General features: G+C 40.4%; 1 protein-coding gene across 1 annotated transcript; it reads left to right on the top strand.

Annotated features, from left to right (window-relative positions):
* Nucleotides 1-3,342: 3,342 nt before the first annotated feature.
* On the top strand, nucleotides 3,343-15,453 carry LOC133557884 (protein Tob1-like). The gene is made up of 2 exons (XM_061908789.1): nucleotides 3,343-3,601; nucleotides 13,327-15,453. The coding sequence occupies exon 2, from the start codon at nucleotides 13,479-13,481 to the stop codon at nucleotides 14,475-14,477; it is 999 nt and encodes a 332-aa protein (XP_061764773.1). The 5' UTR covers nucleotides 3,343-3,601; nucleotides 13,327-13,478; the 3' UTR covers nucleotides 14,478-15,453.
* The last annotated feature ends 7,267 nt before the right edge of the window (nucleotides 15,454-22,720 follow it).

Raw genomic sequence — 22,720 nt, 5'->3', positions numbered from 1 at the left:
ACAGCTAAAGTTATTCCAGCAAGCACACAAGTTTGGTCATTTTTTGGTGAAGTCAATTACAAAAGGGAGTCAGCTGCTACACACAAAATAGCACACAAGCTAGACATATGTAACAAGTGCCCCTTCATTGAAAGATATTGAAGTCTAAAATGACATTAGTCAATATAAACAAGTATCAAATAATTACAGTTGAGTATTACTTACAGATACAAATTCTCCATAGCAGTACTGCATAGAAAGTGTCCAGTAACATACGTGTCCGCACCATTCAACTAACTGCCTCCACACCACAACATGCTATCAGTAAGTATGATTCATGCTGATATTGTATAGGATCAAAGCTCAAAGCTCAAAAATCGTTATATCTTATCGGAAGAGAACATCTTGTATTGGGACCTCGTTGTATTGTATTTTGTTTATACATTCAAAGTCCTTACACAGAGCTCTACTTCTTCTCACACTTGAATGACATTGAAGAATGCATACAGTTAATGGTTTAAGGGAGGCAATATTATGACTCTTAATAGTTTTTTTTCCCCATTGGGGGCATTTACTTTTGTATAAGAACGCATTGGGGGTCAGTTAAACAGTGTCTTGGAACAGGTTTGCATACTACCTTTAAAGTTCGACTGTAACAATGATAGAAATAACCAGTCCTTGGGTCTATCCATCTTTCTTTCTTTCTATCCATCCATCTATCTATCTATCTATCTATCTATCTATCTATCTATCTATCTATCTATCTATCTATCTATCTATCTATCTATCTATCTATCTATCTATCTATCTATCTATCTATCTATCTATCTATCTATCTATCTATCTTGAGGTATAAAGACGGCCTAGGTGTTTCTGCGAGGACCTAATGATATGTTTAGCGTGTGTTCATATCATCCATCACATTAGTGCACATTTGTGGTGGCAGGGCTGGGGGGACTCATCTCTCACCCCCGCTGGTGCTCAATCTGGAGGAAGAACTATCCGCTGTGCCTGCAGCATCCTGCAGCCCTGCAGCTACTTTTGGACCTGACTGCTTAGGAGTATAGCACCGAGCTAAACATAAACCATGCATAATGTACAGTCCTTCCAGGAGGTCCTATTAGATATTGCAAGCAGAATAATCAACAGTTGTTCCTTGCTCTAAAAAAAAGTATGTATATTCCATGTATTTGAGTTTGTTTTGGATAATGTTAATGAATAGAGACAAAATTTTATTTATAAGCTTATCCAGCACGCTTCTTCGCCTCCAAAGATCTGGCTAGTCTCTCACCGTGCTGCCTACCCCCAGCCTGTACAATTCATGTGGCATTGCGTTTATTGTGCAAACGCAGAGTGCAAGAGCCCATGTTAGGTAAGAACAGGCTGTGGCATCAAGCACCCTAGCTAGCCCGGCCTGACAGAGGAGAACTTAATCCCTGCACTGCTGAGCTGCTGGGAACAAGTAGCCTGCATGCAGGTGCCACAACACTGCCAGGAATCAGTGTGCAATTATTTCCCCTGCTCAAAAGCCTTTTGATAAAGATTACTTCAATGACAGGTAGCAAGAGACTGTTGTCTGTTTATTTGTGCAGACAGCTGGGTCTTGGATCATCAAAATGTATTTGCAGTGAAGCAGGGAACACAACTAGAGACAGGTGTGTGTTGCTCCAGCAAATGGTGTTAAAGGGGAACATTATCACCATACCTATGAAAGCGTCAATTTATACCTTGATGTTGCAGGAAAAAGACCATATATTTTTTTAACCGATTTCCGAACTCAAAATGGGTGAATTTTGGCGAATTAAACGCCTTTCTATTATTTGCTCTCGGAGCGATGACGTCACAACGTGACGTCACCTAGGTAGTTAACCGCCATTTTCTGGAACACATTATAAACATCGAGTCAAATCAGCTCTGTTATTTTCCGTTTTTTCGACTGTTTTCAATACCTTGGAGACATCATGCCTCGCCGGTGTGTTTTCGGAAGGGTGTAACAAACAACACGATCAGGGACGGATTCAAGTTGATTTACGTAGAATGTGCATCCATTAGCATGGCATGCTAATCGATGCTAACATGCTATTTAGGATAGTTGGATGTACATTTGTAGCTATATTTGCATCCAGCCTTTCTCTCTATCCACATTTAATGCCAAACAAACGCTTACCAATCGACGGATTAAAGTTGCTCCAGTGTCACAAGATGCGAAAGTCCCAATCGTTTGGTCTGCACATTTTACCGGCAATGCTAAGGCAGACATGGCACAGAGATGTATGGATATCCTGCAGATGCATTTCCAACAATAAAGTCAACGAACTCACAAAGGTGAGTTTTGTTTGTTATTGACTTATTTGCTAATCAGACATATTTGGTCACGGCATGACTGCCAGCTAATCGATGCTAACATGCTATTTAGGCTAGCTGTATGTACATTTGTAGCTTTATTTGCATCCAGCGTTTCCCTCCAACCACATTTAATGCCAAACAAACACTTACCAATCGACAGATTTAAGTTGCTCCAGTGTCTCGGTCGTTTGGTCTGCACATGGCCGAATAGCGTCAATAGCTATTCGCTCAATAGCTTCAGTTTTTTCTTCAATTTCGATTTCGCTATCTGCCTCCATACAGCAACCATTCGTTTCAATACATGCGTAATCTGTTGAATCGCTTAAGCCGCTGAAATCCGAGTCTGAATCCGAGCTAATGTTGCTATATCTTGCTGTGCTATCCGCCTGGATAGCATGTATATCACTGGATGACGTTACACGGAAATGGACGGTGGCTTCACAGAGAGCGAAAATCAGGCACTTTAAAGCCTTTTTTCGGGATATTCCACGATGGGTAAAATTTGGAAAAAAACTTTGAAAAATAAAATAAGGAACTGGGAAAGGATTTTTATTGGTTTTAACCCTTCTGAAATTGTGATAATGTTCCCCTTTAAAGTGGAGAATCTGTCATGAAACAAGACAGTAAATAGACTTCAACCTGGCAGCTCTTATTCTAAAAGGGCTTGGTGTTACATTAAATTATTAATGGAATATGGGTGATTTTGGACATGAACTATTACATTAAATAATTGCATTAATTATCATTATTAATTTGCGTCGCTTTGATCACGTTAAAGCCGCTTTTGAATAATTGAAAGCAAAAAAATAGTTCATAGCACACGAGAGGCACAGCACTGCCGTAAATAGAGCCCCACGGTTGATTGAGCACAAAATCCTCCAATCAAAGAGCTTAGATTTGGTGGGTGTTGGTGACGTGTGACGTTCAGCCAATAGAGTCGCTCTGGTGGGTGTCGACCTCTAGCAGCCTCATCGCCTTCTCCACCGTGCCCGTGGCGGAGGGATACCATATAAACAAGTCGCCATCACTTTTTAAAGGACATAGTGCTACAAACTCTCAGGCTGTGGGAAGTCACCTGAGCGGTCATTTCGGATTGGAATCTTGCAAAAATATAGCCTCCCACCCCACAGAAGGACAACAACCGCTTGGATCATAAAGACACACCATCGACGTAATTGTTTTTTTTTTTTACTTATGTGGAAAAAAAAAAAAACAGCACTTTGAAAACCTGAAACGGAAGCCTGCAATTGCAAGAGGACGTGCTGTAATTTTCCATGTAAGTACAAGTCAAAAACAGTCCCATATTTGATAACTTGAATTGATATAAGTGTGTCTTTGGCTTCGTGCGTTTTCAGGCGGTGACACACTGTTATTAAATGTTAGTCACGTACTATTTGTCGAATGCAACATCTAATCATGCTATTGCTAGCCGGAACAGCCAGTACCCGAAGAACGTGAGTTTATCTCATGTTGACGTTTTTTTTAATGTTGTCATTGTCAGCACCTTTTTTTTTTTTTTTTTAATAAAAACTATTTTTACTCGGTGTAGCCTCGAAGTCAATAATGATAAGCTACACTTGAACAGAATTCCCAGATAAAACCAAGCTAGCTCTACTTGGCTTTCACGCCCCTCACAGCAAGCTGTCCAGCTAATGCTAGTCATGGCAATTTCGTCAGAGATGATGACGATAAAGTACATGTATTTTGTATAAATGTCCTCCAAATCTGTCCGGAGTTTTTATTTATTTTTAAATTTTTTTAGTCGTGGTTGGACTTTGGATGTTGATTATGTAACAGCCTGGGTAGTCCTCGTATGCATACACTGTATAAAAGCTCCACCCCGACGTGCAAGTTTGGGCGTTTGGTCCGAACATGTCCTCAAAAGGCGTGTGGTTTATTGACGTTTTCCGTCTGTCCGCAGAGGTCACCCATTGGTGTCTTTATCCGTCACACAAGGCCCCCGAGGAACACACTGCTGACAACGTATGTGACTCAGTGGCTTGTGTTTATTAATAGCAGGTTGATATGGTCGAGCTGAAAGGAGCCACTTACTGTTGCATATTAAAGGCCTACTGAAATGACATTTTCTTATTTAAATGGGGATAGCAGGTCCATTCTGTGTCATACTTGATCATTCCACGATATTGCCATATTTTTGCTGTAAGGATTTAGTAGAGAACATCCACGATAAAGTTCGCAACTTTCGATGTTAAGTGAAAAGCCCTGCCTCAACTGGAAGTCGCAGACGATGACATCACAAGTGTGGGGGCTTCTCACATATTCACATTGATTTTAATGGGAGCCTCCAACAAAAAGTGCCATTCGGACCGAGAAAACGACAATTTCCCCATTTAATTTGAGCGCGGATGAAAGTTTTGTGTTTGAGGATATTGATAGCGACGGACTAGGAAAAAAAAAAAAAAAAGTAAAAAAAAACGCGATTGCATTGGGACGGATTCTGATGTTTTTAAACACATTTACTAGGATAATTTGGGAAATCCCTTATCTTTCTATTGTGTTGCTAGTGTTTTAGTGAGTTTATATAGTACCTGATAGTCGGAAGGGTGTTTCCACGGGTGTGTTGACGCGCAGTGTCTCAGGGGAGTCGACGGCAGCTATGGACGGCACAAGCTCAGCTGATCTCCGGTAGGAAGCGACTTTTTAACCACAATTTTCTCACCGAAACCTGCTGGTTGACATTCCGTCGTGATTCATGTTGGTTTGACCGCACTCTGGTCCATAGTAAAGTTTCACCTCCAGGAATTTTAAACAGGGAATCACCGTGTGTTTGTGTGGCTAAAGGCTAAAGCTTCCAAACTCCATCTTTCTACTATGACTTCTCCAATATTATTTGAACAAATTGCAAAAGATTCAGCAACACAGATGTCCACAATACTGTGTAATTATGCCGTTAAAGCAGACGACTTTTAGCTGTGTGTGTGCGCTGCGCTCATACTTCCTAAAAACTTGTGACGTCTTGCGTACACGTCATCATTACACGACGTTTTCAAGACAAAACTCCGGGGAAATTTAAAATTGCAATTTAGTCAACTAAAAAGGCCGTATTGGCATGTGTTGCAATGTTAATATTTCATAATTGATCTATAAACTATCAGACTGCGTGGTGGATAGTAGTGGGTTTCAGTAGGTCTTTAAAGACGTGGAGGAACTATCCTTTAATTTCTATCACAACTTCATGTACTTATGCAGTAAACCCCTGGTTTATCGCTGTTAAAGGGGAACATTATCACAATTTCAGAAGGGTTAAAACCAATAAAAATCAGTTCCCAGTGGCTTATTTTATTTTTCGAAGTTTTTTTCAAAATTTTACCCATCTTGGAATATCCCGAAAAAAGGCTTTAAGGTGCCGGATTTTCGCTATCTAAAAATCCACCCGTCCATTTTCCTGTGACCTCACATAGTGATGCCAATACAAACAAACATGGCGGGTAGAACCGCAAGAATAGCGACATTAGCTGGGATTCAGACTCGGATTTTAGCGCCTTAAGCAATTCAACATATTACGCATGTATTGAAACGGATGGTTGGAGTGTGGAGGCAGATAGCGAAAACGAAATTGAAGAAGATACTAAAGCTTTTGAGCGAACAGCTATTGAAGCTATTCGGCGATTGCCTTCCAACCAACGATTGCATCTTTTGACCACTGGAGCAACTTAAATCCGTCAATTGGTAAGTGTTTGTTTGGCATTAAATGTGGTTGGAGGGAAAGGCTGGATGCAAATATAGCTGCAAATGTACATACAGCTAGCCTAAGTAGCATGTTAGCATCGATTAGCTGGCAGTCATGCCGTGACCGAAAATGTTTGATTAGCACATAAGTCAATAACATCAACACAACTAACCTTTGTGATTTCATTGACTTTATCGTTGGAAATGCATCTGCTTTGAGTGTCGCAGGATATCCACACATTCTTGCCATTTCTGCCATGTTAGCATCGATTAGCATGCCGTGCTAATCGATGCACACTTCACGTAAGACAACTTGAATCCGTCCCTGATCGTGTTGTTACAACCTCTGACAACACACCGACGGGGCATGATGTCTCCAAGGTACGGAAAACAGTCGAAAAAACGGAAAATAACAGAGCTCATTTGAATTGTGTGTGTAATGTGTTTGAGAAAATGGTGGATTGCTTCCCATCGTAACGTCACAACTGAAAGGTCATTGCTCCGACAGCGAACAATTGAAAGGCGTTTAAATCGCCAAATTCACCCTTTTAGAGTTCGGAAATCGGTTAAAAAAACATATGGTCTTTTTTCTGCAACATCAAGGTATATATTGACGCTTACATAAATCTGGTGATAATGTTCCCCTTTAATTATTCTGGGTCTGACCATAGTGAATTAATTCCCATTAAGTAGGAGTTAGTATCAATAGATTAAAATATTCATCCATTTTCTACCGCTTGTCCCTTTCGGGGTCGCTGGAGCCTATCCCAGCTGCATTCAGGCGGTAGGCATGGTACACCCTTGGCAATCATTGTTAATTTGAAAAAAATCGCGATTAAACACAAATAGTGTTGGCCCTGCGATGAGGTGGCGACTTGTCCAGGGTGTACCCCGCCTTCTGCCCGATTGTAGCTGAGATAGGCGCCAGCGCCCCCCGCGACCCCGAACAGGAATAAGCGGCAGAAAATGGATGGATGGATGGATAAACACAAATAGATATACATATCATAGGGCAGGGCCAATAAAACAACATCAATATGAAGCCAGGTGGGGAAAAAAATTGAATTTTCCAATGTAGTCCTGAGAGTACTCCACTAGGGGTCAGTGTGGTGTCTGTGTGTGTTTGCAACTTTGCAAAGGGGTTAGACCAACCTGACTCTCGCCAGATCCTTGTATTTCGCTGTTCTCCACACAAAGATCTGGGCTCAAGGTTAATGCAAACTCCTTCAAGATGGCAAAAAATAATGAACCAATCAGGATCGCCAGGCTGGATTTCATAGATGTGGCGCTGAAGCCACTGTTTGATTCAAACAACAATGGGGGCACCCAGCGAGGAGTCTTGTGCTGACATTGATTCTGCTATTGCAACTGTTTGGTCAAATCTATCGAATATTAATTATTTAAAAGATGAACAGAGAACTTTTCGCTCTGTCCTTATCCAATATGTCGGCTGGTCTGACGCTGGATACCCCAGCGTGGCTCTCATCAGCGTCACGGGTTGATTTGGATCTAAATTGTGGAAGTATCACATCATTCAAAATAACGGACAAGTGGTTTATCCAATCGTATAATTTTTTTTTTTTTTTTTTTTACAAGTCCCTGCCTTCTGAAATACATCTCTTATTGAGAAGTCCCAGATCCTTGTGTGGAGCTCAACAAACTACAAGGATCTGGCGTGAGTCAGGTTAGGACTGTGAAGAAGCCAGAGTTTGGTGAGAGCCAAGAAAAATGAAGTTGTGTGTTTGAGCGAACTTGTAGCGTTGGGAGTTTCGTGTGTGTACTTTTGTTTCTACTTCAAAGGTAATTCAGGAGATTTTGGACAAATGAGGGAAAAAATCCACTGTAGTTAATTTTGATTATGTTATACCAAAGTTAAATATAATTTACTTCTGATAATTTCAGAACATAAGGTGTTCTGTTTAAAAGAAACACCTCCTTTGTAACTTGTGGTAATACCCCAACTAGGGCTGGGCGATATTGCCTTTTTTTAATATCGCAATATTTTTAGGCCATATCGCGATATACGATATTTTGCCTTGGCCTTGAATGAACACTTGATGCATATAATCACAGCAGTATGGTGATTCTATGTGTATACATTAAAACATTCTTCTTCATACTGCATTAATTTATGCTACTTTTAAACTTTCATGCAGAGACTGAAATCACAACTAAGTCAATTGACCAAAAGTGTATTTATTAAAGTTATTAAGCAATGGCACAAACATTCAAGTCATTTCCAAAACATAAATTGCAAGGTTGTCAGAGACATTTAAAGTGTCAAATAAAAATGAGCTGCAAAATAGGAAATCAAATAGTATTCGTCCTTCACTATGTAGTATGTTACTAAGGTTATTAAATTCTCTTCATTCTCTAGCAAGTGACTTTACAAATGATGCTACATATTAGCAGTGATGCTACTTTTTATAGCAACGCTTTCCCCCCACACTTGACAAATTACGGTTGTCTGTTCGACATATTCCCACTTGAAGCCGAACCACCATCAGACGATGGAAATCCTGCTGTTTTTATTCGGAATCAAGTCTTCCTTCATTTGTTACCAGATATACACCATCTTTCTCTCGTACGGCTACGTTAGCAGCTAACGTTAGCAACGCCGCTAGCTCTCTGCTGGGCGAGGGCGTGTATGTGACATATGACGTGACAGTTTGTGACGTATGTAAGAATGTGGGCCTGCTTGTCTGTAAGAAGACACAGTAAAGAGCGAGGAGAGCCTGAAGTGTAATGCCTGCAGCTAAAAGTCCTGCGTGCGAACGTATACTCTAATATTACGATTTGGTAATTTTCTTAATCGCACGGAGACAAACCCGCTATATATCGCCCAGCCCTAACCCCAACCCAGGGTTTCCCACACATTCATTTATTTGTGGTGGCCCGCCACAAAACAATTAAGGCCGCTACAAATTAAAAAAAATATGTATATTTTTTATTTATTTATTTTATTTTTTTTTCCGGCTTTTGACTCGCTCGACCGCTCATAAAAGCAATGGGACTCTGTCTGTGAATGGAGCTTGTAGTTAAATATTATATAAATATGTAAATATTTAATAAATATGTATATAAATATGTACATAAAGTGTTGTATTTATATTCCAACTCCGCGTTCTTCTTGGTCATTGCCGCCGCCGCTTTTTTTTAAAACATTATGCTTTTGTAAACTGCTCAACACAAAAAGGACATAAAAACACTTTAAATGACTAGAAAATTCCCACAGAAATGCTGATGGGCCTGCTATCTGTGCCCTGAACCTCTGGTCCTGGGTCGGTCGATGCTGGCATACTTTTAAAATGGTAAAAGTATCCAAATCTATGATTTTAAGTTTTAAACATACATAAATAGTTAAAAATAAAGCATAAAACGTTGGCATGTTATAGTAAGGGATGTTAGCATATTTTCAAGATGACGTCATGGGTCAAACTCTAAGGTTTTTAGGTTTAAACATACAAGCTTAGCCAATAAGCTAACATGAACATTAGCATGCTAAAATTAACATGACATTGGACAAGTTGGTATACTTCTAAGATAGTGCTAAATATTAGAATACAGTATTTTAAGATGTAAACAGACACAATTAGCAGAACTGCTCGCATAAAACACTGGCATGCTAATAATATAAGAGATGATGGCGTCAAGTATCAAAATTCATGATTTTTGGATATAAACATACACAATTAGCCTAAAACCTTACAAAATGTTAGCATGCTTACATTAACACAACACACACTAACTGTTGGCATACTTGCTTGATAGCACCAATTATCAAAAACCATGTTTTTTACATTTTTTTTATGAGATGGCCATCTTGTTTGCCCATTGAACTTATAGTTACGCCGCTGTACAAATACTAGGCCGAGAAACACCGGAGGAGAGGGGCTGCCAGGTGATTTCAAGGGAGGTCATCTATTTGGCTGCAGATGGTGAAGGCCATTTGACAAGTGCGTGAACAAAATGAGATATTAAGCACCGAGCTATTTGAAAGTACAGCCGAGCTATGTGAAAGTATGGCTGAGCTCGAAGAAGAGGTAATTACCAATTAAATTAGCCAAGGGGTACCTATTCAATGGGACCAGAAGAAGGATTTTCTTGAAACGTGTTGCCATGGTAACATGAAATTTTCCATAACTGAAGTTCCACTGTCCTTTTTCAACAGGCCCATAATATAATAACTGAAGTCAAAGTAATAATCAAATTGCAATTGTCCAATTAAAAAAATAGATAAATAAATAATAATTACAATAATAAAAAAAGAAAGCATGCAGTGCGTATGTGTCTTGCCAGATTGTGTTTTGTAGGAATACAGAATTTGTATTCCTGCCGTTGTAGCAATTGCATTTAGAGGAGAGGAGAGACACAATCTTTAGATACCATTTTCACACACTAACACAACATGTAGATTGTTATGATCATGGTTTGACTGTCAAAGATGTTTGGTACTGTAATCTGTGGTATTTCTACCTGAATAAATGCTTCTGAAATTCTATACATGTTGTATAAGTTAATGGTAGTCATATGTCTGCATAACAATGTTTTAACCTTCTCTATTTATTTTTAAAATGTAATATTCAGCCTGATCAACATTTTGTAATTGCAGACTATCAATCAGAAGAAGTTATAAAATAATATACACTTAATTTAAATCTGTCAGAAAACATGTATTTAAGTTGACATATCACAGATTACATTACAAAACATCTGACAATTCACGATCGTAATGTAAGATAATTTAGCATTTTCTTATAGTAGTGAAGCCGCAAGTGTGTGATTGGTATTAGGAGAGATGTTTTGATGACTTGTAAGTTTGATAAAAAATGTCTCTAATTGTCTTGCCTACTGTTTTTCTTTTCTGATAAGCTTTTATTCCATCCTACTTAAGCAGTCGAAATAACAATCTCTATTACGTTAGCAATGCACTCAACTGTAATCCAAACAGGGCAGTAAAGCTCCACCTCTCTGCAAGCGGCAAAGTGCACCAGAATGCTTTTGCTCCAGTGATGTCGTCTCATGGCGATCAAAGATAAAATAGTCTTGTCTGTAGAACGACTTGCCATGGATTTGGACCTGGGATTTCCATACTGTACCCTTTTCATTGTGCATTTTTGATTGCTATTTTCGAGCTTGGGGCTCAACAGTAACTGAATACTATTACATTTCCCATGCTACAGAATGGACCGAGTGTCAAAAAGGAGTCTTAATATTTTCTTGGTCCGAGCTTAAAATACCTGTTTATGACCTTAATGTGTTTTTTTTTTCTTTTAAACTTTATGAAAGCCACTTACACATAAAATAACACCTACATATTCATGTTTACTTTAATATAATATTTTAATGCGGAATGATAGGGCCTGAAGCATTAGGGGGCCACAATACTGAAAAGTGCGCTTTGACTGGTTTGTGTAGTATTGATAGTTTTACTTAATTTGGTCATTTAAATGCTTATTTTAGTCCAAAAATACAAATAATATTCTCGACTAAAATCTGCGATAGAATTAAGCGGCTAAGTTGGGAGCGCGTAGTGCCAAGAAACAACCGTACTGTTCACTAGTAGATCTTTTTGTCATTTATTATTAAGAATAGGCATTTGCTTAAATTTCATCCAATAGCAATAATTTAAGATTAAAAAATAATTAGAGAGCCTGTTAAACTTGAGACCTGAACACCTGCTCCTAATAAAAAATAAACAAAATAATACACTGCCTGGACAGACAAAAGGTCTAACACGAATGGACATAAAGGCTGGTAATGACTTGGCACATTATTTCCTGATCACATTCAACTTTTTCACAGTACGTAAAGCCCACTTTTGCAATTGCTTCTGTCAATTTCACGTCAACGTGTGGAATAAAAGTGACTGACATAAATTAGTTTTAACTCCAATAACACTCATTGCCTGTCTTCGAGTTGCCATTGTTTACTTGTCACAAAGGAAGCGATCAAGCTAAATAGTTGTCTCACCGATTTGAAAACACTGTCCTGAGTGTTTCGGAAGAGAATTACATGTTGCGCACTCATTCCAGAAGAACAGCTTCTGTTTAAAAGGTTAAAGACGGTGTTTGAGGAAATGCCGGGACTACGCAAAAGCATAATATCTCGTTAGACACAATTTAGCTTTGATTACGACACACATTTGCTGTGTTATCTTCAATGTTACTCTCCAGAGTTGCAATATAATCATGCTATTGTATTGATGATGGGTGATATGGACTAGTGCACAAATATTTCCCCGCTGTCTTTCCGCTTATTAATATTGCGCTGGGCAATTTCTAAGATGTTCATCTTCTGAAACTGATGAATGATTTTCCATGACTATAGAATCTGTCTTTGGCAAGCTGCACACTGCAGTTTTAGGGTTGCAGCTATGTATTATTTCCCAATGTCATCTATCAAGTGGTTTGTTCAATTCAATCATATTATAGGGAAAGCTGTTAAAATAAATGTTTTTTTTTGCTTGTTTAAACCTTTATTTTTTTTTCTTAATAAATGTACATCGGCATTGAAATGAAACTTTAAATGTGTGATTTAATGAAAAAAACCATGAAAAACAACTCAACTTTTCAGGTAAGAGCATCCTCTCTCTCATGTGCGCTTTATTGCAGCGGCTGTGTGGCAACTATGCCATCATATTTTAGTACTTTGCACACAATGCGATCCCTATTTGATACATTTTTGTTGGTAACTCATTCAACGATTAATTGTAGCAGTGTAATATTAATCTAACTTCTTTTTTAATCGATTTAGTCTACTAATTTTTGCAGTCCTAAGCAGTTTAATAATTTGTTGCCAGGTGAAACATGCTCACTCGTACAGCAGTGATCCAATAGGATGTTCTTACATATATGTGTATTTTTAACTCCAGGTGGTAACCTTTTTTTTTTGGTCATGTCAACATGAATCCAGGCTAGTACATTAAATGTAAACAGTGTGAAAGTAATACAATGCTACTGGTGTGCTACTTTTTTAAATAAAAAAAATTAGCCCAGGTATTCTCACTCTATTAGTCTTCTGTTGGTCTGTAGGGTTGAAATCAAGGGTTAAGAGCCTCTTTTTGGATGTTCTGCACACCTGTTTCTATGCCAGTGTGGTGTTGAGCAGATTATTGTGGCTTTGACACATTTTATGGTATCCGAGGTCTGCGTGTGTCTGTTTGTTCTTCAATTTAGTAAAGGCCAAACCAAAAATGCCTCTGATGGATGCAGTGAAGAAGTGCACTCAGTTCTGCCTCACTTGCTTCATACCTTGATTGCCCAAGATTCTGCTTATTAATTACGGACTCATTTTCTGCTCTCGTTTCAGGGTCCAAAACCTTATCCCGTTTCAGGAAGGATATCAATTTGAGCCACGACAACCCAATCTTCACTGAATACTGCTGCCTTGGTGGCTTTTGCAGTTTTGCCTGGGGCAATAACTACTCCTGAAAGAAGAATCTACTCGTCACTGAAGCAGCTATGCAGCTTGAAATTCAAGTAGCACTTAACTTTATTATTTCCTATTTATACAACAAACTCCCCCGACGACGTGTGAATATCTTTGGCGAAGAGCTCGAGAGCCAGCTGAGGAAAAAATATGAAGGCCACTGGTATCCAGATAAGCCATACAAGGGTTCGGGGTACAGATGCATCCACGTAGGGGAGAAAGTGGATCCTGTGGTGGAGAAGGCAGCCAAAGAGAGCGGGCTGGACATTGAAGATGTCCGGAATAACCTCCCTCAGGACCTTAGCGTGTGGATTGATCCGTTTGAGGTTTCTTACCAGATCGGAGAGAAGGGACCGGTCAAGGTGCTATATGTGGATGATAACGGTGAGAATGGCTCAGAACTGGACAAAGAGATCAAGAACAGTTTTAATCCCGAGGCACAAGTCTTTATGCCAATCACGGAGCCCGTCGGGCCTTCCTCGGAATCCAGCTCCCCTTCCCCACCTTTTGAGCAGTCGGCCACCGTCAGCCCCTCGTTCATGCCACGTTCCACCCAGCCTCTGACCTTCACCACTGCTACCTTTGCCGCCACCAAATTCGGATCCACCAAGATGAAGAGCGGCGGCCGCAGCAACAACGCCCCGGGCGGCAGTAGCAACAAGGTGGCTCGCTCGTCCCCCGTCAGCCACCTGGGTCTGAATGTCAACACCCTCCTTAAGCAGAAAGCTATTTCCACCTCCATGCACTCACTGTACGGGCTGGGCCTGGTGCAGCAGCAGCAGAAGGCCTCCGCTCTCTCCCCCAACGCCAAGGAGTTTGTGTTCCCCAACCTCCAGGGTCAGACCAGCCCCAGAGCTGTGTTCCCCAGCGAAGGTTCCCTGGGGCTTGGACCTGCGCCGTACAACAATGCCTTTGACGTGTTCGCAGCCTACGGAAGCCTCAACGACAAGTCACTCACGGACGGCCTCAACTTCGGTCTGAGCAACATGCAGTATTCTAACCAGCAATTCCAGCCTGTCATGGCAAACTAAACTCATCACAAAGATGCTTATTTATGAATGACAGTGGCTTGGGAGACGAAAACATAACGCACACTCTAGACCCTTACTAGAACCTGATAGCGTCTGGTCCATCAAGCGCATGTCCCCAAGGGTGTTTTTTGTTTGTTTTTTTACTGGAATTCCTTGAGTTTGTTTCTATCAAAAGCTTGTACAAACACATCCAAGCTTGGTAAACTTCGATTAATCATGCATTGTTTTCTTTTTGCCAACCAAGCACAATTTGTTTTTTGTTTTTTTGTTTTTTTACTAACTTGAAAGAAATACTAAAACGTTGGAGAAAAAAGAAAAAGTTTTGGCCTCTTACAGTATTTTACAGGTAGTAAGACAAGGCTAATTTTTTTAATGAATTGGCACTAAGTGGGGTTACTTGGTCTTTTTCTAATGGTATAATTTAATTTAGTACAGAGTTTGTAAGATACCAGAGTATATATTGTTTCTATGACATGGTGTTGCATTTATATCTTTTTACTACTCCAGTGATCCGTGATGGCTGCAGCAGCTTTTCCTTATTTTTCTTTTTTAAAAGATAATCGTTGAATAAATCCATCTTTAAAAAAAAAAAGAAAAAAAAGTACATCAGATATTCTAAAGATTGTGTACAGAGTATTCCTTTAGTGGTGAAACTCAAGTGTAGGAATATTTGCTATTTCTGAAAGATGAATTGTATTTTCTGTTAAGAGGTTAAAGATTTTGCTATACTATGGACAACAAATGTAATCGTATGAATATTAATTTTTGTACCTACATTGTGCAATACTTGATAAAAAAAAAAATACGGCATAACAAAGTATTTTGAGTCAGTGTCTTACATGTCAAGAGGGACTGAAATAGTTTATATTATTAAGTTTGTATTAAATGCCTAAAAATGATATGCTTGTCTTTATTTTTTTTTAATTTCATATTTGCACCCTGGTCTTTTTAATAAAATAAACTACAGTTGAAGTAATTCTTGTTGAAATTGGATTTATTCTTTGCCTGTAAGAGAACTGTAAGTCTATTTTTAAGATGTTAGTACAAAGAATAGCAACAATACTCCTAAAAGAGCATGTGTTTGTACTTGACAGTCGGGATGATGTTCTTGACCCTCTAAATCAGTCTTGTGTGGTAAAGTTCATGCTTGGTGAGTCACTGACATTTTTCCAGAACTTAAACTTCCTGTGCTCTAATTGATACAGGTTGCTCATCAAATAGTATCCAGATGACCATAATTTCACCAACAAGTTGTTTTTTGCTGCTAAACATTAGTTTGGCAGTCGTGTTTAATAATATAAATTAGTTTTTAGGTCATTGGTAAATAATAAACTCTATTTAGTTTAAATTCCCCCTTTCTATTTTTAGACTTGATATGTCGCCCCCTCCATGATTACTTCAAAACTCATATGCTTAAGATTATGAGCAAACGCGAAATATAAAATAATCAACATTTCGGGATTTCCCTGCTCTTCCATACACCCCAAAACCTTTTTCCTCATACTCCTTCAGCATTTCCTCCAAGCATCTTGAGGAAAACATCAGTAGAAGAGGACTCAAAATAGAATACTAACATCTTACCTTCTTTACTCTTTCTCTTCCTCTTTTCTGAATAACATTTGTCTTTTAACGCTTTCCCCATCCAAACTCCGGCCAAAATATTTTTTCTTCTAAGTTATATTTATTAGAATGATGGCTGCAAATTACACTGCTTTCGATTTTTCCATCCCATTTGGAGCAAGTCAATAGCATCAATTATAGATTAGAATATTTATTTTCGGATTCCCATTATTTGAAAGTGTATATGCGGGCTGACCCCTTCTTTAGTCTTAGTGGTACGACCTGCTACAATTCTAAAGGAAACCAAGAAAAGGGATTTGGGTACACTATCTGGAGTACAGGGCAGGCGAGTGGGGGCTCTTTTGCTCGTGGATAACTCCTCTGGCAGGGGGGCTCCCCTCGTCTCTTTTAATGCACAGCATAGGACACAGAACAAGTACACTATCTGGAGTACAGGGCAGGCGAGTGGGGGATCTTCTGTTCGTGGATAACTCCTCTGGCAGGGGGCTGCCCTCGTCTCTTTTAATGCACAGCATAGGACACATAGCAAGAGTGGCCTCAGGTCCTGTTGCTCAGGGGCAGCAGCTCCACAGCCATAGATCCACTATTAACCACTAATCACAGTCAAAATGAAAGCTTGTTCCCATAGGCACCAAAAACTGTTAATAATGTATAGACAGAAGTGTATATTATACATACTATTATATGTGTAGTATTTATATAGGGGTGTGTGTATGTATATATGATGGATATGTGTGTGTTTTGGGTATATGCATGTGTGTATGTATGTGATTGTGTGTATATGTATGTATGTATATATATATATATATATATATATATATATGTGTGTGCATATGTATATATGTAAGTGTGTGTGAATTTAAATGTATTACATATAGATAATCTATAGCATCTACGCAGCAACCACTGAATTGAATTGTATTGTATAGGGGTGGGACCTAATAAGTTTACTTCTTCCCACTCCCTTTTGAGCCAATCTAGACATCTACAAAAGATTAGTCACATGTAATGTTTTCAATGTAGCTGTAAATATAATGTATATATATATTTATTTTGTATTTTATGTCATTCTTTTGTTTTGTTGCATTGCTCAAAATAAACCATTCATTCATTCATTCATTCATTCATTATTTACTAATTCCTTCAAATTCTGTGTGAAAATGTCATGATTCGGGATACAGATGCTACCAAAACACACACACGTACCACATTTTAGAGATCAGAGTGGGTGCACCAAATTGTTCCGAAACTCACATAAGACAGAATAAAAATAGACACTACCGTGTCTATTTTAGGGAGGGGGGAATTTTACCGTTACACATTATTTAGGGCCAGAACAATATGCAGTAAGTGCCAATGTTGTCAGCATAGAGGGGCCCCTTAAGATGCTTTACTACAGGTGAAAATGCTAGTTTCAAATACTTATCACTCTTAAAATGTTTTAAATGAATCTGAAAACCATATATTTCTAGTTTCCTCTAGCCAGACAATTTTCGGTCATGGCAGTTGAAACATGTCATGGTAAAAACAAAAACGGCTACTATACTTACGGTAAATCTTTTTTTACGTGGAGAAACTAAAAGTATATTAAAAAAGAACACTAAAATACTGTAATCAAAATGAATTGTAACATTACAACAAATGTAAACATGATGGTATCCTTATATTTCACAGTGTTATTGTGTTATCTTTTTTTTTTTTTTCTTACGCCCACACAATGAGATGAGGTCTTGTATGTACCCCCTAAGTTAGGATAATTGACTCTTGATGTTTATTTGGACTCTTCCGATTGTTGCACCAACGGTGTTTTTTTGTTTGTTTCTTTTTACCTTAAACAATCGTTCTTAGGGAAGGCATCCTTCTAATTTGAGTATGTCATGGAAACATCTCTGGTGTGGAGGGTTAAAATCATTGCTGATTTAAAGCAGATTAAATACCAGAGGTGGGTCGAGTAGCAACAAACCGTAGTCAAGTCAGAGTACCTTTACTTTGACGTACAAGTAAAGAGTAGTGATCCAAATATTTGGTTGAGTATTGTTTGTATTCCGTCAAGTCACTTCTTCCCGGAAGTGCAAACCAGGAGTAGTCAACCACGCCAAGATGGCGCACAAACTATCTGAGTACGTAAGGGGCCTAGATTGTTCTGCAAAAGGAAAACAACTACACAATAGAATAAGGCCTATAATTTATCAGAAAAAATTAAATAGTCGAGTGATAAAGGATTGTCTGTCGGTGGAGTTCCCATACAATTCGAACTTATGTGCTCCAGATGCCATACTACACGGCAAAACAAATTAAATCTTGGAAAATCATAGAAGTCTACTAATTCTTTGTGTGTGGCTGGATCAAGGAAATTGGTTTCAAGACTCTCCCGGATAAATATTCATCGTTTTTGCTGGGGTAAAGTTTCATTTCATGATTTAACTTTGAGTTTTGTGAGGACACATCCATGTAAACAAACTAGCTTGCACCCGCCAGCTGGCACCCATTTACCAAACTAACAATTACTGAATCATCACCATATTAGATTTGTGTCTTGTTCTTTTATGTACTCTGACACTTTTGTACAAAATAAACAAGAGGGGAGATGTAGAAGTATCATTCCTGACAGAGTATCATTGACTCTGACTTTCTGGTTCCACTTTTTAAATAATTAAGTGATGAGACCCGGAGGATCCCAGGATCCGCGAAGGTTTGTCGGGTAAAAGCAAATCTGAAGGATCAGAATGCCCAATACCATAAAAAACATTAATAAACCAAAAGAAGAACCATGCAATTGATTCTGAGGCATATGGGGAACCAATGCAGAGATTTAAAAACTGATGTAGTGTGGGCCCGCCTTCTGGTCTTCGTCAGGACTCCAGCAGCTGAATTTTGTAGTAGTCGTAAAGGTGTAATAACCTTTTTAGAAAGACCAGAAATCAGGGCATTACAGTAATCTATACCAGTGTGTCCTTTTCTTTTTTTTTTTCTTCTTTGTCATGAAAAAGGGACATTTTTGTCATGAAAAAGGGAGGTTTTTGTGGTTGGTGCATTAATTGTAAGTGTATATTGTGTTTTTTATGTTGATTTAATCAAAAAATTGTCTTGGTTGACAAGACTTTGCAACATCGCGTGGACATCGGGGGCGGTACCTCTGGATTGGCAAACCGGGGTGGTGGTTCCTCTCTTTAAGAAGGGGAACCGGAGGGTGTGTTCCAACTATCGTGGGATCACACTCCTCAGCCTTCCCGGTAAGGTTTATTCAGGTGTACTGGAGAGGAGGCTACGCCGGATAGTCGAACCTCGGATTCAGGAGAAACAGTGTGGTTTTCGTCCTGGTCGTGGAACTATGGACCAGCTCTATACTCTCGGCAGGGTTCTTGAGGGTGCATTGGAGTTTGCCCAACCAGTCTACATGTGCTTTGTGGACTTGGAGAAGGCATTCGACCGTGTCCCTCGGGAAGTCCTGTGGGGAGTGCTCAGAGAGTATGGGGTATCGGACTGTCTTATTGTGGCGGTCCGCTCCCTGTACGATCAGTGCCCGAGCTTGGTCCGCATTGCCGGCAGTAAGTCGAACACATTTCCAGTGAGGGTTGGACTCCGCCAAGGCTGTCCTTTGTCACCGATTCTGTTCATAACTTTTATGGACAGAATTTTTAGGCGCAGTCAAGGCGTTGAGGGGTTCCGGTTTGGTAACCGCAGGATTAGGTCTCTGCTTTTTGCAGATGATGTGGTCTTGATGGCTTCATCTGACCGGGATCTTCAGCTCTCGCTGGATCGGTTCGCAGCCGAGTGTGAAGCGACCGGAATGAGAACCAGCACCTCCATGTCCGAGTCCATGGTTCTCGCCCGGAAAAGGGTGGAATGCCATCTCCGGGTTGGGGAGGAGACCCTGCCCCAAGTGGAGGAGTTCAAGTACCTAGGAGTCTTGTTCACGAGTGAGGGAAGAGTGGATCGTGAGATCGACAGGCGGATCGGTGCGGCATCTTCAGTAATGCGGACGTTGTACCGATCCGTTGTGGTGAAGAAGGAGCTGAGCCGGAAGGCAAAGCTCTCAATTTACCGGTCGATCTACGTTCCCATCCTCACCTATGGTCATGAGCTCTGGGTCATGACCGAAAGGATAAGATCACGGGTACAAGCGGCCAAAATGAGTTTCCTCCGCCGTGTGGCGGGGCTCTCCCTTTAGAGATAGGGTGAGAAGCTCTGCCATCCGGGAGGAACTCAAAGTAAAGCCGCTGCTTCTTCACATCGAGAGGAGCCAGATGAGGTGGTTCGGGCATCTGGTCAGGATGCCACCCGAACGCCTCCCTAGGGAGGTGTTTAGGGCACGTCCAACCGGTAGGAGGCGACGGGGAAGACCCAGGACACGTTGGGAAGACTATGTCTCCCGGCTGGCCTGGGAACGCCTCGGGATCCCCCGGGAAGAGCTAGACGAAAAAAAAATGTTTTATTTTTTTTTTAATAAAAAATTCTTCTGCGGCCAGGTACCAATCGGGCCATGGCCCGGTACCGGGCCGCGGCCCGGTGGTTGGGGACCACTGATCTATACGACTTGTAATAAAAGCATGCATTAGCGTCTCCGTGTTGCCCTGAGAGAGAATTGGGTGAACTTTGGCTATATTCCTAAAACGATAAAAAACATTTATTTTTTATACGTGGTATAAAACTAAGTTCAGAGTTGAAAATGAGGCCAATATTCTTTGCCTAAGATTGATTTAACGACAATGATTGTAGTTTCTGTCATGATCCGTGGTCCGGATCATGTTTTGTGTTTTCTGTTAGTTTTGGACTCCTTTAGTTCCTGTTTGTGCACCTCTGAGTTTGTTACCATGGCTACGTACTATTTTCACCTGCCTCTTGTGTCGGGACGCTCACCCGTTTCTAGTCAGAGACATTATTTAACCCTGCCTTTGCCAGTCAGTCGGTCTGGCTTATTTGAATGCTTCACGATACTGTAAATTTTGCTTGCCTCCTAGCCCATGCTAAGTACTTAGCTTCAAGTGCTATCGGCACTTTGTCCCGTCGGTTTGTTTTCTGTTTTTGTACCTTTTTAAGATTTTCAAGATTAAATCATGTTCCTACCTGCAAGTCCTGTCCGGAGTCGTTCATTTGCTGGGTTGCAGTAAACTGCCACCCCGTCGTAACAAGTTTCGATCAATCAATCAATGTTTACTTATATAGCCCTAAATCATTAGTGTCTCAAAGGGCTGCACAAACCACCACGACATCCTCTGTAGGCCCACATAAGGGCAAGGAAAACTCACACCCAGTGGGACATCGGTGACAATAATGACCCAGTGGGACGTCAGTGACAATGATGACTATGAGAACCTTAGAGAGGAGGAAAGCAATGGATGTCGAGCGGGTCTAACATGATACTGTGAAAGTTCAATCCACAATGGATCCAACACAGTCGCGAGAGTCCAGTCCAAAGCGGATCCAACACAGCAGCGAGAGTCCCGTTCACAGCGGAGCCAGCAGGAAACCATCCCAAGCGGAGGCGGATCAGCATCGCAGAGATGTCCCCAGCCGATACACAGGCAAGCAGTACATGGCCACCGGATCGGACCGGACCCCCTCCACAAGGGAGAGTGGGACATAGAAGAAAAAGAAAAGAAACGGCAGATCAACTGGTCTAAAAAGGGAGTCTATTTAAAGGCTAGAGTATACAAATGAGTTTTAAGGTGAGACTTAAATGCTTCTACTGAGGTGGCATCTCGAACTGTTACCGGGAGGGCATTCCAGAGTACTGGAGCCCGAACGGAAAACGCTCTATAGCCCGCAGACTTTTTTTGGGCTTTGGGAATCACTAACAAGCCGGAGTCCTTTGAACGCAGATTTCTTGCCGGCACATATGGTACAATACAATCGGCAAGATAGGATGGAGCTAGACCGTGTAGTATTTTATATGTAAGTAGTAAAACCTTAAAGTCACATCTTAAGTGCACAGGAAGCCAGTGCAGGTGAGCCAGTACAGGCGTAATGTGATCAAACTTTCTTGTTCTTGTCAAAAGTCTAGCAGCCGCATTTTGTACCAACTGTAATCTTTTAATGCTAGACATGGGGAGACCCGAAAATAATACGTTACAGTAGTCGAGGCGAGACGTAACAAACGCATGGATAATGATCTCAGCGTCTTTAGTGGACAGAATGGAGCGAATTTTAGCGATATTACGGAGATGAAAGAAGGCCGTTTTAGTAACGCTTTTAATGTGTGCCTCAAAGGAGAGAGTTGGGTCGAAGATAATACCCAGATTCTTTACCGTGTCGCCTTGTTTAATTGTTTGGTTGTCAAATGTTAGAGTTGTATTATTAAATAGAGTTCGGTGTCTAGCAGGACCGATAATCAGCATTTCCGTTTTTTTGGCGTTGAGTTGCAAAAAGTTAGCGGACATCCATTGTTTAATTTCATTAAGACACGCCTCCAACTGACTACAATCCGGCGTGTTGGTCAGCTTTAGGGGCATGTAGAGTTGGGTGTCATCAGCATAACAGTGAAAGCTAATACCGTATTTGCGTATGATGTCACCTAGCGGCAGCATGTAGATGCTGAAGAGTGCAGGGGCAAGGACCGAACCCTGGGGAACTCCACACGTTACCTTAACGTAGTCCGAGGTCACATTGTTATGGGAGACACACTGCATCCTATCAGTAAGATAAGAGTTAAACCAAGACAG

The sequence above is a fragment of the Nerophis ophidion genome, linkage group LG08 (assembly GCF_033978795.1).
Source record: "Nerophis ophidion isolate RoL-2023_Sa linkage group LG08, RoL_Noph_v1.0, whole genome shotgun sequence".
NCBI classification, from domain to species: domain Eukaryota; kingdom Metazoa; phylum Chordata; class Actinopteri; order Syngnathiformes; family Syngnathidae; genus Nerophis; species Nerophis ophidion.
This window is presented reverse-complemented; position numbering and strand designations above follow the sequence as displayed.